Genomic DNA, 16,583 nt, shown 5'->3' on the forward strand with positions numbered 1-16,583 from the left:
GATCCAAATCATTTAGTAGGCGCGGTTAGAAAATAAAAGCGGAGTTGCATATCAGCAGCGTTTACGATATATGAAGAATGAAAAATGTAGTTTTTGCGGAAATGTATTCAGTTCTGAATAAAATAAAACCTTAAAGAGTATTTTAATTCTAAATTAAACATTATGCAACAGTTTAGTGTTATAAACATTAACCTAAGTAAATATTTTAAGAGAGAGATGTAGTCATTAAAATGTTACAGTATCGGGCTTTTAATTTCCTACAAATTTGAAAGCATTAAGAAGAGCCAGATTGGAAAATTAATATCATTAAGTAAACAAGAAAAATTATTAATGATGTGAAAGTGTTCAAAAGAACCCATTTGATTAATGAAGAAGCTTTACGGATAATTTTTGAAAATCCCATATTAAAATGTAATTAAGTGACTGCCGTAATTAGGTAAAAAAAAAATCTTTTTTCCTTTCGATATTTAATTCATATTCCCTGACGAAAAATTTCAGCGCTTTTTCAATTTAGTCAATATACACCACACAATAATTAAAGGCACATATGACATCTTTAAGAATCGAAAAATGAGTTTTGCTGATAGGTGAAAAAAATGATTTAAATATTGAACTTATGGAGAAGTTGAGAAATTTTGTAATTGATAGTAAATTTGAATAATTATTGGGTACGTGTCAGCTAAACGTCACTGTCGGCTTAACGCCCTGTTGACTAAATGACTTGACACTTAAGTGTCCTGTAGCTAAATGTACTGAGGGCTAACTCTCTGTGTTGGCCAAATGTCCTGTCGGCTAACTATCTGTGTCTGCTAAATGTCCTGTTGACTAAGTGTCTTGTCGGCTAACTGTCCATGTTCGGCTAAATGACCTGTCAGTTAAGTGTCCGTGTCGGCTAAGTGTCCATGTTGGTGAAATGGCCTGTAGGCTAAATGTCCTGTTGTCTAAGTGTCCGTGTTGGCTAAATGTCTTGTCAGCTAACTGGTGTCGGTTTAGTGTCCGCGACCGATTTCTCCCGCCTTTGTAGTGTAGTGGTGCTCGCCGCATATTCGACAGGTCCATGCTTCAAATCCTGGTGAAGGCATTGCTTATGTTTCATCTCTCATGCTTCCAAAAAATACTTAATATCTCTGCAACCTGATAGTACTATATGAAAACTATGATCATTCACTTTCAGTAAAATGAACTCGACCGAGTGATGTTACATGGCAATAAAAAATACTTTTCATAAGAGTGGTAGAAACAAATTTATTTGCAGAAAACTGCAGGTTCATTACAAGTGTTAGTTTCATATACTGGTACCTCACAAGGCTAGAAAAGAGCACGCTGTGATCAATCGGCTGCAGCAAAATATTGGTATCAAAACATGTGGCTCGTCAGTAGCCAATATTCTTCCACCTTAAGTTAACTTAATTCAAAGAAGTTATCTCAAGTTTTAACATTAAAGTCTATTTCTGTAAAAAATAAATAAAAAAGAAAAAAGAAAAAAAAAGAAAGAAAGAAAGAAACAAAAAAATTATGAATGCCTTAAACAAAGTATGCCTTAAGCAAAGTATGAATTCTGCACTAGTAAAATTACACTATTATAATTCTTAACAGATGTTGATGTTATAAGTTGAGTCCCTTATGAGTTCTAATCTCATGCCCTCATGCAGATTATTATGGTAGAGACTCACAAAGTTCATTTACCTTTTCTGTTGCTTTCTGGATCTTATAACTTTTGAGCTGAGTTAAGTTGTCAGCTGCATCTTGATGTCCCACAATTTCCAATGAGATATTCATTGAATATGTCTTAACAATATACTGGTTGCTGTCTGGACAACTACAGTTTGAACTTTACTGTCTTGACGTAGGACTTTCGCAACTCTGTCACTTTCACAAGTGTTACCCATCTAAATATTTTGTTATTGTCACTTCCAGTTAATATGACATTTTATCTTATTCAACGATTTTTTACTGACCTCCATCTTCAGTTAACCTAAGTATTTAAGTATTTGCTACTAAATCTTCACTGTAACTCTTCTCTCAATTTTACCATGTACTTGAGCCATTTATTTAGATCTTGAGTTTCTACCAAGTTTAGATCAGGTTACATCTTCTTCAAAAACATTTTAGGAGTCAAGGGAACTGGATTACTTGGATCTTCAGAAATGTAAGCTAGTGGTCGAGAGTTGATGATTCCTTTGCAGTTACAGAGAATTGTATGTAATTGTTCAAAATTTAGGAACGTTTTCCCAAAAATGTTTCTTAGCAGTTGTTTAAAAACACTTCTCATTCTTTCCAACCATCTGCCCCACCATGGTACATTAAGAGGCATGAACTTCCTGTGGCTCTTCTTTGCAGAGCTTCAATTTCCATCTAGTTAATATTATTTAAAGCTCTAACTGCTTGTACAAAATGTTACAATATGCCGTTGTCACTATAAAGTATTAATGGTTATTCTCTGTGCCTAATAAATCTTTAGAACACTTGAAGAAAATGATCAGTTATCAGAGTGGAAATCAGCTGAAGGTATACTTCTTGGTGTGCTTTATGTTGTTGCATTTTTTTTTTTTTTTTTTCCTTCTGACACCAATTGTTACGTTATTTTCTTCCTTCACGTTCGTACGGGGTTCGTGTAGATTTGGAGTGAATAATGACGACACTTGATGAAGTATCGAAACACACTTTATTTTCCAGTATTGTCAGGACAGCTCCAAAACATGTTTTACAGTCGTCAATGAACTACTATAAACACGCTGACACGATCAGCAACACAGCCTTCAGGATATCAGGCTATCACGGTGGAGACAGCCTCACTGCAAAGCACCAGAGTTCAGCTCCCAACTCCGCTCGGTTGTTCCCGGAACTCCACGTACTCTCAAGACTCTCCACACTACAACTCGCAATGCACTCGACGACACACAGAGTATGGCTCCCAACTCTTCGGTTCAGTCATTCCCAGAGATCAACATGCTCTCTCGATGATGCACTAACCGCGATACACTAAGAGACTCCTTCGGTGAACTCGACGACCCACTCGGCACTCGCTGCCCGGCTGTCAACTCGATCAACTCTGCAGGGATTGACTCGCTAGCCGAGATACCAACTCGATACTAACTATCAGCTCGCTAGCTGAGGCACACACTCTCGATACTCTATCCGAGGTACTCTTACTCGCCCTGTCGATGAAGCACACACATACTGACTGCAGACCAGCATGGTTTATATAGCTTTCAGTTTGTGTTTCAGAACATTCTGGGCTAAACCAGTAAGAATTCGTTCCAGAAGGCTCTCCATCCGTCCATGGTATATCACCGAGTTTGTCGCCAAATGGGTGATTTTTCGCCAAATGTGGCAACCCTGAAACTGCTTTGCGAAGAAGCCATCTTACCACGCCTGTACATTTCATAACATTGCCCCCTTCCAAGGACTGCACGTCCCGGGCAGTGCAATCCTTGATCAGAAGCCAAATTCAATACAATCTAAACATTTTAAAAACATAACTAAAGAAACAAACATTTACATTACATACAAACTTTACACAGAAACTAAATAAAAAAAACTCATGCGCAAGAATTGTGAGTACCCCTAAAAATGAGAAGCAAATATTTACACTATGTACAAGTTATATACACAAACACATTACAATTTCAAATAATACAAATTAATGTTCTGAATGAATTTCAGTCTCTGTCTTTTCATTAAAATATACTTGGGTCAAATACTTTTCCACTGCAGTTCTCAGATGTATTTCTGTTTTGCATATCACAGTCTGGAGATTCAGTTCTTTGAGACATTTCATCCACAGGAAAACCTAAAACAGTTCGTTCACCACTCTGTAGTTTATCGCCACCATGTATACAGTTCACCTCGGTATTTTCAGCAGCTGGTACATGCAGATTTACCTCTATTTCCTGAAAACCATTTCCTATGTTTGCATTACAGTTATGAGCAGAATCCAATTCTTTACAAGTAGAAGTATCCTGGTTTAGAATCAAGTCCTTTTTTGCAAAATTGGCACTATGAGATGCGCATATAGTTTGCGAAGTGGGTGAATTCTCTTGCAATACTGGAGCACACTGCTTAATCTGCACATCAACTTCTCTCATATCTGCATCACATGCACTTTCAGATGGTTCAATTCTTGCTAACTGCGATTTTGTAATTTCACTATCAGTTTCATTGAACTTAACAGTCGCATTTTCACGTTCTTCCACTTCAGGCACTTGAGAATCAGGAACTTTATTTACATGAATTATTTCTTCACCTCTTTCAGAAGCTTTACAAGAGACTTCGTTTATTTCCTCATCATCTTTTATGGTTCTAGTTTCTTCTGTAAGCTCCACTTTCCTCTGTGGGAGTTGCTTTTGCAACTTTTCTTGGCCGACATTTATTTCTTCTCATCTGGCGTTCTTCTCTTCCAGTCTAGTTTTCATCTCCTGCAGTCTGGCTTTGATCTCTTCCAGGCTGGCTTTCATTTCAACTAAAATGTCCATCAAACTCTACATCTCCTCCTCCATGGCTTTCCTGTGTAGGCAGGTCACTGGCATTCACTCGCATTCCCACTTCTGACACCAGCTGTTACAATTTTCTTTTCTTCTGATACCAGTTGTTACTTATTTTCTTCCTTCATGTTCGTACAGGGTTCGTGTGGATTTGGAGTGAATAACGACGACACTTGATGAAGTATCAAAACACGCTTTATTTGCCAGTATTGTCAGGACAACTCCAAAACACATTTTACAGTCGTCAATGAACTACTATAAACATGCTGACACGATCAGCGACACATCCTTCAGGTTATCAGGCTATCACGGTAGAGACAACCTCACTGCAAAGCACCAGAGTACAGCTCCCGACTCTGCTTGGTCTTTCTTAGAACTCCACGTACTCTGGAGACTCTCCACACTACAACTTGCGATGCACTCGACGACACACAGAGTATGGCTCCTGACTCTTCGGTTCAGTCATTCCCGGAGCTCGGCACACTCTCTCGACGATGAACTAACCGCGATACACTAAGAGACTCCTTCGGTGAACTCGATGACCCACTCAGCGCTCACTGCCCAGCTGTCAACTCAATTGACTCCGCAGGGATTGACTTGAATTAAGAATGGCTTGGGTGGTATGACAAGCACCTGAAATCCAATAATGCTGTCTAAAATTTGGTACCAGAATGTGATGAATTTAAATGTGTATCAAAAATCATTCTGAAAACAACAGGTTTAAGTAAAACTGCTGGATGTTGAAAATTCTTTGTATCTTCTAGCTGAGAAATATTTGTTCAAGCCAGTTATTGTTTCCCTTTTTATTACTTGTAATGACTTGTTTTTAGCTGCTATACATTCCTTGCAAAACAAATTGTCATGGATATATTGATCATCTGGAATTTGACTATTCTTGAATCATAATATCCAACCCAACATAACATAGCACACTTTGCAAATGTACTTCGAGAAATGTTTATAATATCAGTTTCTGTTTTCCAACTGAACACTTATTAATGAAGATTTAAGACTTTTTTCTTCTCTACTGAAACTTCTTGTTAATTTTTTCGACTTGAATTTTGGCAAAGATTCCATACCTTCCTTTAGCCATTGTGGACCTTCCTACCATCGGGATTGTGGCAACCCTTTTGCTGCACATCCCCAAGAGGGTAAATCAGCAGAATTCTTATCACCTGGCATATATTTTTATAGGTCTGAAGATATTTCACTTACTCTGTTACTAACAGAGACTGACCACTGGTCATCATGGCAGATCTAAGTAAGAACCATGGTTAAGTCTGTGCAGAAGAAAGATTCTGTGTCTTCCGAGTTTAAGAGCTTTCATCACTCTCTTATGCAGCCTATTTCCGACTGTAGCTGCTATAAATTTCAGTATTGGTATGGTAATCTTCATAGGAGTAATTCTTGATTGGACTTGTAATAATTATAGATAATACTAATAGCCTGTGCTTTTTATTCACATCTGATAAATAGTGCAGCAACATATGCTCTTCGATTAGTGTTACAGAAAGTGTATAGACTCATCTTAACCTCGCTACTCCCACCAAACCATCTGTGTACTTTTATATTTAATAAATATGGTAAGTGTTTTGTCCACTTCAAAAATGATTCCTTTGCATGGTTATTCACTTCAGCATCCCATGTTTCCTTTGCCTTCCATGTAGACTGCAATAGAAGTTTAGGATATAACATTACAGGTGACATAAAACATACAGGATTGAAAACTCAGTATGGAACCAATAGGAATTTTCATTTAGTCAACATTTCATCTTTAAATTCCGAGCCTTCCTGACAAATTTCCAGAGTATCAGCTTCTCTAACCCATAATAGTCCCAAAATGTTTGACTTGTTGATTTCAAATACAGAAGTTTCTAAACAACTGTGTTCCCAATTCCCAAGTTGTGCTTTTTTTATAACCTTGGTGTTTTCTCAAATAAAACCTTACATTTCTGGTTTGTCTTCTACACTGGTAATGCAATTGTCAACATAAAAACTACCTTTCAGTTTTTCTATAATGGAATGTGATCAGTGTCTTTCTCCTTGTTCAGTAAGCTTAAGTTCCTTTGTTAAATGATGATTAATAATTGCTGCTAATAGAAAAGGGCTGCATGTAACACAAAAGACTATTTAATTGTGACACAAAATTTGTAAATTTCCTTCTGTGTCAAACCGCAGAAAAAACTGAGGTACCGTAACTTTGGGTGGATAAGCCACCCTGGCATATATGCTGCACAAATGATAATTGACTGAATAAAAAATAGTTCATCAGATAAGCTTCAATGACGTATGCATCACAGCAAAGCATTCCAAAACATGGCACTTAATATGTATTTATTCAGTAACTCCCTGCCATATTGATGTTATCGTCGATAACATTTTATAGTATTTACGACATAATCGGTAATATATAAATAAATAAGAAACAAACGTTTTACCTTGAACTTGCCAAAAACAAACTCTGATGATTTCTGATTAATATTATTGTTACGGGTTAAGTAAGCTTCATTTATCACCATAAAATACCATATTATATATATATGAAAATACCATATTATATATATATGAAAAGGAATATGTAAATTAGGTAGTCAAACAGAATTTTATAATTAAATTTAACTACTTTTATTAGTACAAAATCTTCAAAAGCCCACTCATCAATGTTAGAATTAAATAAATTTAACAAATGACCATCAAGGTCAGTTTCATCATTCTCTTCTAAATCACTTCATCTTCATTTTCATTTTCTTTTTCAATGATTTCCAATTTAATAAATAATTTAATAATACAATTGCTTTCAGCTCAGACTGATTGCTATGTTTTATTGACCCATAGGGCAGCCTTCCCATACAAAGATTTTCTCATTTGTCTGGAATTTCTGAAGGAATGGAGCCACTTTGCATCCATTCCTCCCACTGCTTTCAGAGCTCATGCTTGAAAACTCTATTAATGGTGAGATCTAGCAGCTGTAAAATTTTTTAAGCCCACCTTTTATCACTGATACATTGGTGCTAAGTTTTTTGCTTCGGATATGACTGTATCCGCTAAATGGGATTGTATTGAATCCAGAACACTGAGTCCTCAGGGTTGGAAAAAAGCACCTTTCTTTTTTTCAATAAATTTGTCTCAGCCAACACAACGTCACTTCTTCATGCATCCATCTTTTTTTGTTAGCACAAATAATTATTCCTTTAGGGAAGTTTCCTTTCAAACTGTTTTTCTTTTGAAAGTTATTGAAGGGGTTAACTTCTCTCCATTGGTGGCACAACCTGAAACACAAGTAAAAGAAGGCTTTCATTCATGTTGTGTTTCAGTTTTGTTTGAAATAAATAAATTAAATTATCAATGTGATTTGCTGCCCTTCCTCCAACTTATTGTCTTTGCCAGACTTTTTAACAATTCATCTAAAACAGGATTCTACCAACAGAATCTACAGAATAATATGTACACGTTTCAATTGTTACACCCAGAGGTTGTAATCTGCCATGCAAAGCTTAAAGGTAAGAATATTAGACTATTGCTACTGAAGTCTCAGCTGTCAATCATGGTATACATTTTTATCCCTGTGCAAAATATCAAAATAGCAAACCCCATATTGGATCTTTCTTTGATATTTTTGCTTGGTATCAAGTCTTGTGTTTTCTGCACATCAAAAGCTGTTCTAGAATCATTTTGAGGAGGCTTGTCTGCAGAGATTTCTAAATTCCAGCGAACTTGGTTCCACCTTAAAAAAAATAGTTGTAAAGTTTTTAATAACTTGTTCTTTTTTGGTACTGTTTAGGATTTAAAAGTTTACTCAGAACTACGTTGAGATAGTTTGCTCAAACAGGATGCTGAAAAGGAAAAATTTTTAAAGGGAATTTTTAAAGTGAGCCAGAAAAGGTTGGGAGACTATGATTTAACCCTCTGAATGGTGCAGATTTTTAGATTTGCTTGAGGAGCTGTAGTCAAACAGCATTTATTAGCTGGATTAGTGCAGTTATTTATTTTATTTTTTGTGTTATAACCTTCGTTCATTAAGGCAACATTCAAATTATTGTTAAATGTAAGAAAGCAATATATTTTAAATAACTAGGTATCTGGTTATTAAGAAAAATTTCCACTGAAAAACGTTCTTAATAAAGTTAGGGGGGAAAACATGAAAGCAGTACCTTTAGTGTGAGTAGTAATCACCACCTAAATATATGAATTTCTGCCAGTGTTTTGGTAGTTTTTCAAAGTATTCAGCCCAGAAACTTGGTGGTCACAAGTCCAAAAACAGATCAACCTCATTTGGGATGTCCTGTGCAGAATGGAAATTAGCACCAGCAAGATGTTGCTGCAAGTTTGAACAAAGGTAGAAGACCGAAGTAGCGATGTTTGGACTATATGGAAGGTGTGGCAAAAAATCCCATTCGAGTCCATACAAAATCCAGAAAATGATTGCAGACACATGTGATCTTGCATTATCTTAATGGAACATTACTTTTTTGCACTGAAACTCAGTTCGACATTTTTCCTTGATAGCAGCGTCAATACCAGACTAGCGTCTTGCTGTACACCTTACTGTCAAGGCTTTTACCTTTTTTCAGATACTCTTTGTGGATGCCACCATGGCAACCCCACCAAAGTATTATAATTTTGTTACTGTATTTGATGGCATATAAGACGCACCCTTATTTAGAAGGCCACACACATGTAGATGTAGAAAAAGTTATGTGTGTCTAGACCTTTATCCGGGCTAAAAATAGCATTCAGTATTGAAAGTTAACCTGTGTCCTTCACGTATAAGACGCAGGTAACTTTTTAAAGACCAAATTTGGGAAAAAAAGTGCATCTTATATGCCATCAAATACGGTAATCAAATTGTACTTTGCGAGGGGCACACAAGGTACAGACGAACCCCCCTTTTCAGCCTGTGGTGTTGAAGTAAATCCACTTTTAAACACAAGTGATGATCTGGTTCAGAATTTTGTCCTTTCATTGATATTCAAGCAGATTAGTGCAAGCCCAAACACATCTGTCCTTATCTGCTTGAGTCAGCTTATGCAGCACCTAGCAATTGAACTTGTACACTGCACAAAAAAAAAAGGGACAGTTCTATATCTCCCATTCTACTGGGCTGATTGACAAAATTCAAATTCCGTTTTTTGGTGTCTCGAAAGCGTGACTTAGGATATATATTATATATATATATATATATATATATATACACACCAATACCACTGTTCTAACATAGGTATTTTGACACAAAATCAAACTTTTTCTGAAATAACATACCAATTTTTTTCTGCATTTCGATTCTACGACTCAAATTATGCCGAGCTATTAAATTTTGTAAAATTTGGTGTGAAACTTACTGAGAAATTCAAAAATTTATCTTGCCAAAGTTTTTTCAGTTTGGCCAAGAATAATTTATTTGGTGAACTTCTTAATATATGGCAACCAATTTTCCTTTCCTTTCACTTCCATTATGCTGGAGCGGAAAAAGAGGCACCTCATTCCTACCTTCTTACATTGTGTATGAGAGGGGAAAAAGTCTCATCATTTCTACTTCCAAATATTTTAGCAGGGTGTTTAAACCACATCTGATGTTTTATCGCTTTCAACAATTATACTAAATTTCAAAGAGCACCAGTATATAAATTCACATATATCTTCGGAAATTTTGAATAAAATATTGTAATTTTTTGTGGGTATGCTTAAGTACATCTACCTTAAGATGATGTTAAAACTTTTATAGCTTATAATTCAACATTTTTTTGAAAAATTTATAAAAATTATTTAAAAATGTAATTTTTTAAAATAAATCGTGAAAGATGAGCGAATTATATTTGGAATGATCCTGTGAATCAAAATGTGAAAGGAAGAATCAAATAAGCTTAATAAAAAATAGAGATTAACCAATATATACCAAACTCAATTAACATTGAGGAGCTAATTTTTTTGAAAACTACTCCTGCGATTTTTACAAAACTTGGTAGTTTAGCGTAATTAAAGTCATAGAATTGAAATATGGAAAAAAATTGGTATGTTATTTCAGAAAAAGTCCGATTTTTGTGTCAAAATACCGATATTAGAATAATGCTATATATAAATCTAATAGATATCCTAAGTCGCACTTTCGAGACATGAAAAACTCAAGTTGAATTTAAAAATTTCGTCAATTGGCCCAGTAGAACCAGAGATATAGAGCTGTCCCCCCCCCTTTTTTTTTTTTTTTTTTTTTTTTTTTTTGCTGCAGTGTATATCAAGTTTATGCAATTATACAATGCATAGTGTGACTAATGGACATGGCACTAATGTGTAACTCCTTAGCAAGCTCTCTAGTGGTTGCATACTGATCTTCTTTCACAAGTTTTCACAAGCAGGCCTCATCAGCATCAATAGGCTGGTCAGAACGCTGTACTTCTTGAATTTCATAGTCCGTGTTTTTGAACTTTCAATTTCACAGTGTCATATGATACAACATTAGTACTTAAAGCTGTACACATGATTGGATGACATACTGTAGCTGACTTTTTGCAACAGAACTGGAAGTAAATTATGGTTCTGATCCGATAGCGTAATAGCTTTGTTTCAGACACCTTGTACTCAATAACGATATTTTTTTACAAATTTCACAACACAGTGTTCTAAAGCAAGTCTCTTTCTTTCAAATGCTGGAAATCGTTTGACAAAATCTGATTAAACGTGGCAACGTTAACTGTTTGCGCAGACAATATTTGCAGTGGCAGGAAACTTTCATTAAAACCTGGTGTTATCTCATGACCAGTATATCTCATAACCAGATAAAAGCTGTCCAGTTGCTTAGATGGTTAAAAAAATTGAAATTGATCACTTATGAATACTGTCGTTTATTTTTAAATCCATGTTGTTATTCAGGAAATATATCTTTCTGATTTAAAATTCTTCTCTATGCTAATTTAAAATATACACAAATTGATTTATTTATTTAATCTTAATTATCTTACAAAAAGTGTATTTTTCAGTTTGATAATGTGAAAAGAGTGTACAAGATAGTTGAAGACAGTAGTGGTGAACTAGTTAAAAGCATACGGAGCACGTTTTTGCTTTCAGAATGTCTTGCAAGGTAATTTTTTATGCTTTTTTTCTCAGTAAAATGGGGACTGTTTGTTTCAATGCCGTACATCAGGTTGTTACTTTGTATTATTGCTAGTCGTGATACGTAGTATAACTAATAATGATTTTAAAATGTATGACTTTTACTTTTTTTAATTTTAGTATATTTATTTTTATTACATTTAAACCCTACTGTAGTGAATGCTACTTGTAACAAACACATGATCCAATGAACAGTTTTTGATAAGTATTCTCATGCACCTGAAATACACAAGCTTTTTTTCATGAAGTCAGTGCAAGCCAGAACTTTATACAGACGCTATAAAAAATATGGATCATTCCTCATGCATGGCAAGAAGTTCATGTTAGCCAGTGATCAAAAACTGTCCTTCTTGGAAAATTATAGAAATCTTTTTTTTTTTTTTTTTTTTTCTTTCGTTCCATAAAGTACTGCAGTTTCGGGTAGATAAGCCACTGCTTGTACATGTTTCAAAGTTAAAAATTTAGCTTTGCATCATATCTGAAAGCATTTATTTTCCCTTTGTCTTTAAAACTTCGTTAGTGTAGATAGTAAGTTATACATAAGTGAAATGGGTAATATGGAATTAACTCTGATATTTTAGCATGTTAGAGTAGTCAAATTGCACTAAGACAGTGAAACAAATTCAAACTTGTATGAAACTTGCTTAAGTGTGATAGGATAAACTTAATGTAGAGACACCGTATTTTCTTTATGCATGTATTTTCTGCTGAACTCTGTGGTTTTCCTTGCGTTTTCCTATGGACCTCTTCTTTTTAAAGGGCCATAAAAACTTTTATTTCGCCTAGTTTTGTGTTCATTCTAACATGTTCTCACTGCTTTGTAGCTTGCATATTGTTTACTTGTTGCAGTGCTTACTTTATCATTTGTGCTTGATGAATTTTTTAAATTATTATTGTGGCTCCTACTGGAAGAAAGAGTTATACAGCTGCTTTTGAACTTTCAGCAGTGAAGAAAGCATTATGAATTGGAAATTGGGCTGCATTAGAGAATTTTAAGTTGATAAGAGCTGCATTTGTCAGAGAAAGTCCAAACAAAAAAAATTAGAGAAAATGCATAAGAATTAAAGATCTTGTCAGACTGGTATTGTAGCCTGGTCTGATTGGGAAGACAATTCAGTGAACTAAACAATAAAACAGAGGAAAAAAATGATTATCAGCGTCAGCAGTTAAAATTACCCTTTAAGCAAAAGTAATTGTTCAACAAATGGATATTATTATTATTATAAAAATGTTGTTGGAGAACTTAGTTTCTGTTTGATAAAATGAAAGGAATTACCTGACAGGACAACAGTTGGACAGAAGCTTCCCATGGACTGGCTTGGAAACAGATAGTTTTTTTTTTTTTTTTTTGAGAACAAAATTATCATTTAAGAAAATTAAAGAACAAAATTGGAATAGAAGGCAAATAATTAATGTAGACGAAATGCCCATTACATTTGACTGTTCTATGAGCAGAATTGTTCATTCAACAGAAAAACTGTTTCTGTTTTTTTTTTTTTTTTTTTTTTTTTTTTTCATTCTTTGGTAATGAAAAATCATCTTTTATTTCTGTTTTAAGTTGTGCTACCAATAGAGAGAAGTTATCTCCTGTGATAATTTTTAAAAGGAATGAATCTGAAAGGAAACTTCCCCAAGGAGGTCATTGTTTACGCCAACAAAAAAGGATGGATATACAAAAAAGTGATGTCTTGGCTAACAAAAATTTATTGAAAACGGAAAGGTACTTTTTTCCAAGCTCAGACACTTATACAGTTCAAAGTCCATAATCCGGACCTCAAAGACACAAACTTTTTTTTTGTATGCTTTGCACATGCGCTTTGGGAGGATGTGTCTCCAGTTAAGTTAAAAAATGCTTGTCTTAATTTATGGCCAGCTACCATATTTCATGGTGAGGACAATGAAGATGATAGCCACGAATTTGAATGTTTTCGGACATTGCAAACTAAAAGTGAAATTTTCCAGTTATTGGATTTTGTAAAGAAATGTGGAGAAGTGGTAATAAATAAAGATGATATAACAGAAGTCTTTCATTGCAACAACAATGCTCCAATTATCAATCAATTAATGGACAGCGAAGTCTAAAGTATGGTTCTAGATCCAGAAAATACAACTTCCGATAGAGAAGAAAGTGACAGAGAGGTTATTGAAAATGAAAACATTTCGTTTGACAAGTTAGTCGGTATTCTCGACACAGCAATTACAGGACTTGAACAGTGGAACTTTGTAACTGAACAAGAAATTATGTCTGTTTATAGAATTAAAGAGAAAGTATTAGCACAAAAATCGAAGCAACTTAAACAACTTACATTGAAAGAAATGTTTAATAAACTAAACAATTTTTTTTTTTTTTTTGTAAATTTTCATATCCTTTAGATTATAATTGCTCTTTATTTCATAAATTACGATTTCATATTTTTAATTGTATAATTTCTGCATGCCATCTTACCAGATTTAAATTGATGATCTATAATCTGGCAAAACCCCTAATCCTGAATCACCAAAGTCCCTACAAGTCCGGATTATGGACTTTGTACTGTAGTTCTGGATTCATTGTGACCCCATTTAGTAGATACTGTAGAATCCAACACAAAAAGAACTTAACACTGCTGTCTCAGTGATACAGGGTGGTCTCACAAAAATTTTACAGCCTCTTGATCTCACCATCAGTAGAATTTTCAAACACAAGCTACAAAAGCAGTGGGAGGAATGGATGTGTAGTGAACTCCATTCCTTCACAAATACCGATTTGGAGAGAAAAGCTACGTAGGAGGAGGCTCCCTTATGGATCAGTGAAGCATGACACTCAATGCGAGCAGATACAATTGTATTGGCTTTCATTTAATTGGAAATCATTGAGAAAGAAAATGAAGATGGCGATGTTGAAAGAAGTGATATAGAACAGAATGATAAAAGTGACCTTGATGGTTATTTCTTATTTAATTCTGACACTGATGAGTTGGATTTGAAGGTTTTGATAAGAAAATGTAGATTAATTATAAAATTATGTTTGAATATCTAATTTATGTATGTATTCTTTTTGATAATGTGGTAATTTATGGTAGTAACGAAAGCTCTGCCAGCCTGTAAAAATAATGTGTATTAGAAATCAGCAGAGTTCGTTTTTGACAAGTTATAGTAATATGTTTATTTTTTTTATTTATTTATATAGCATTGATTATATATATGTTGTAAAAGCTATAAAGTGTTATCAATGAAGATTACATCAATATGGAAGGGTATTACTAAAAAATTGAATATTAAGTACCATGTTTTGGAATGCTTTGCTGCACCATATGTGGCAGTGTAGCTTATGCCCTGAAATTTCCTTTTTTAAGTCAATTTTTATGTGTGTAGTGTATATGCTAGTGTGGCTTGGCTTATCTACCAGAAAGAGTGGTATTTTATATACCTCATATCTGTTACAATTATATCATCCTTTGCTTTTATGTTGACCTATTATTGAATTGTATTATTAACATTTCTGTGTATAAATGCGACTGTTTTTCACCCCTCTCATTTGGTATGTAATTATCTTCCAAAAATAGTGTAATCATAAAGTTGTAATGCTTGTGTGATTTTTACATTACAATGGCTCACATTTGTTTTCAGACACTTGTATTTTATCAGATGCAGTTTGGCAACTTTCATGATTTTCAAAAAAGATTCTCAAACAATCCATTTTTATCATTAGTTGGTAAACATTATCGACATATAAAAAGGAAGCATATTTTAACAATTTAAAATACAAATTTTAATTATTAAAGATTATATTATACATTAATAAAATACTTTCTTCTCCAGATCTTGTTGGAGTTTTTTTGCTATTCTCCCCAAGTGCACAGCAGTCTGTTTTAACTTAAAAAAAAAATCAGAGAATTGCAGACTCAGCATAATGTAAAACCTCAGTAATAACAGCTGTCTACTCAATATATCTTCTCAATGTCCCCTTTAGAGATTTATCCACAGTTTCTTCAATTGCTGACGAATTCCACAAGCCCATATTTTAAAAGTCTGACAAAAAATATAATTTATTTATAAAAACCATTTGAACTTGGAATGCAACAAAAGGAACACATCTGAAGATGGTAACATTACTTAACTAAACGATTGTTATGAACACCGTTGCCTGTAGAATGCTTATGCACGCGGTTGCCAGAGTTTGGCACATTCTGTAAATTTGGTGACTTCTACTAAGGTAGTTTCAATAACATGTAAGTGTGCAAAAATTAGGTATACAGTGTGATTTTTTAAATGAAGTGATTTATCTTTTCAGAAATTCTCTTTGTCACTATTTTTAAATAATAATATTATTAATGAGCTGAAGCTGTCTCTGAGCACACAAAGTGACCTTTGTAAAACTAAGTTCTTTCACATATCAGATTTGAATCTCATTCTTTAAGCATTGCTTTATAACTATATAACTATATTATTATTTAAATATTTACTTGTTAATGACCGTGTATTTGCTGTATGATCTCTTATGGTAGAATATGAAAACTGAAATTTTGGTTTGTTGGCTCCGTACCTGTGTTTTAGTTTCTGTGTGTTATATTAAAACAGTACGATAGCACTTTTATGATGCCATATCTTTAATAAGGAAATTTCTTTCATATTTACATAGAGAGGTGGTATAATATATTGCAGACTTTTACACCTTGCCTAGAATACCTTAATTGAATTTCAGAAATTTCATATAAAAATTATATTTATGGCTAAATGTTAGACCTTAATTTTTTAAGTACGTGTAACAACAAGTATTTGAATTAAAAGTACTTTTTGTTACAGAGGTTAAGTTCTTTCATTTATATTATAAAATAGCTGTTCTTTTAATTTCAGAAAATATGCTGCTATTGCCTACCTAACTAGTAATCGATTTGAAACCAGTAAGAAAAAATTGCAGTACTTGACTTTTGATGATTTTCTGTTTTGTGCTAACTGGATGATGTGCAATTGGTCATGTCCAAAGCCAGGTAGGAAATATTTTCATTCCTACCT

At 34.0% G+C, this 16,583-nt stretch overlaps 1 protein-coding gene across 4 annotated transcripts in view; it reads left to right on the plus strand.

The window, feature by feature from the left end:
- The window catches only part of Fibp (acidic fibroblast growth factor intracellular-binding protein), an 83,962-nt gene that overhangs the window by 24,823 nt on the left and 42,556 nt on the right, over nt 1-16,583 (plus strand). For all 4 annotated transcript variants that reach the window (XM_085808442.1, XM_035358166.2, XM_035358168.2 and 1 more), the window contains exons 4-5: nt 11,456-11,556; nt 16,425-16,558. In XM_085808442.1, the coding sequence (XP_085664568.1) occupies nt 11,456-11,556; nt 16,425-16,558 (235 nt within the window). The remainder of the gene's footprint in view (nt 1-11,455; nt 11,557-16,424; nt 16,559-16,583) is intronic.

This window comes from Stegodyphus dumicola, chromosome X1, assembly GCF_044657685.1.
Source record: "Stegodyphus dumicola isolate Sdum_Otavi_A_Nest chromosome X1, ASM4465768v1".
NCBI lineage: Eukaryota > Metazoa > Arthropoda > Arachnida > Araneae > Eresidae > Stegodyphus > Stegodyphus dumicola.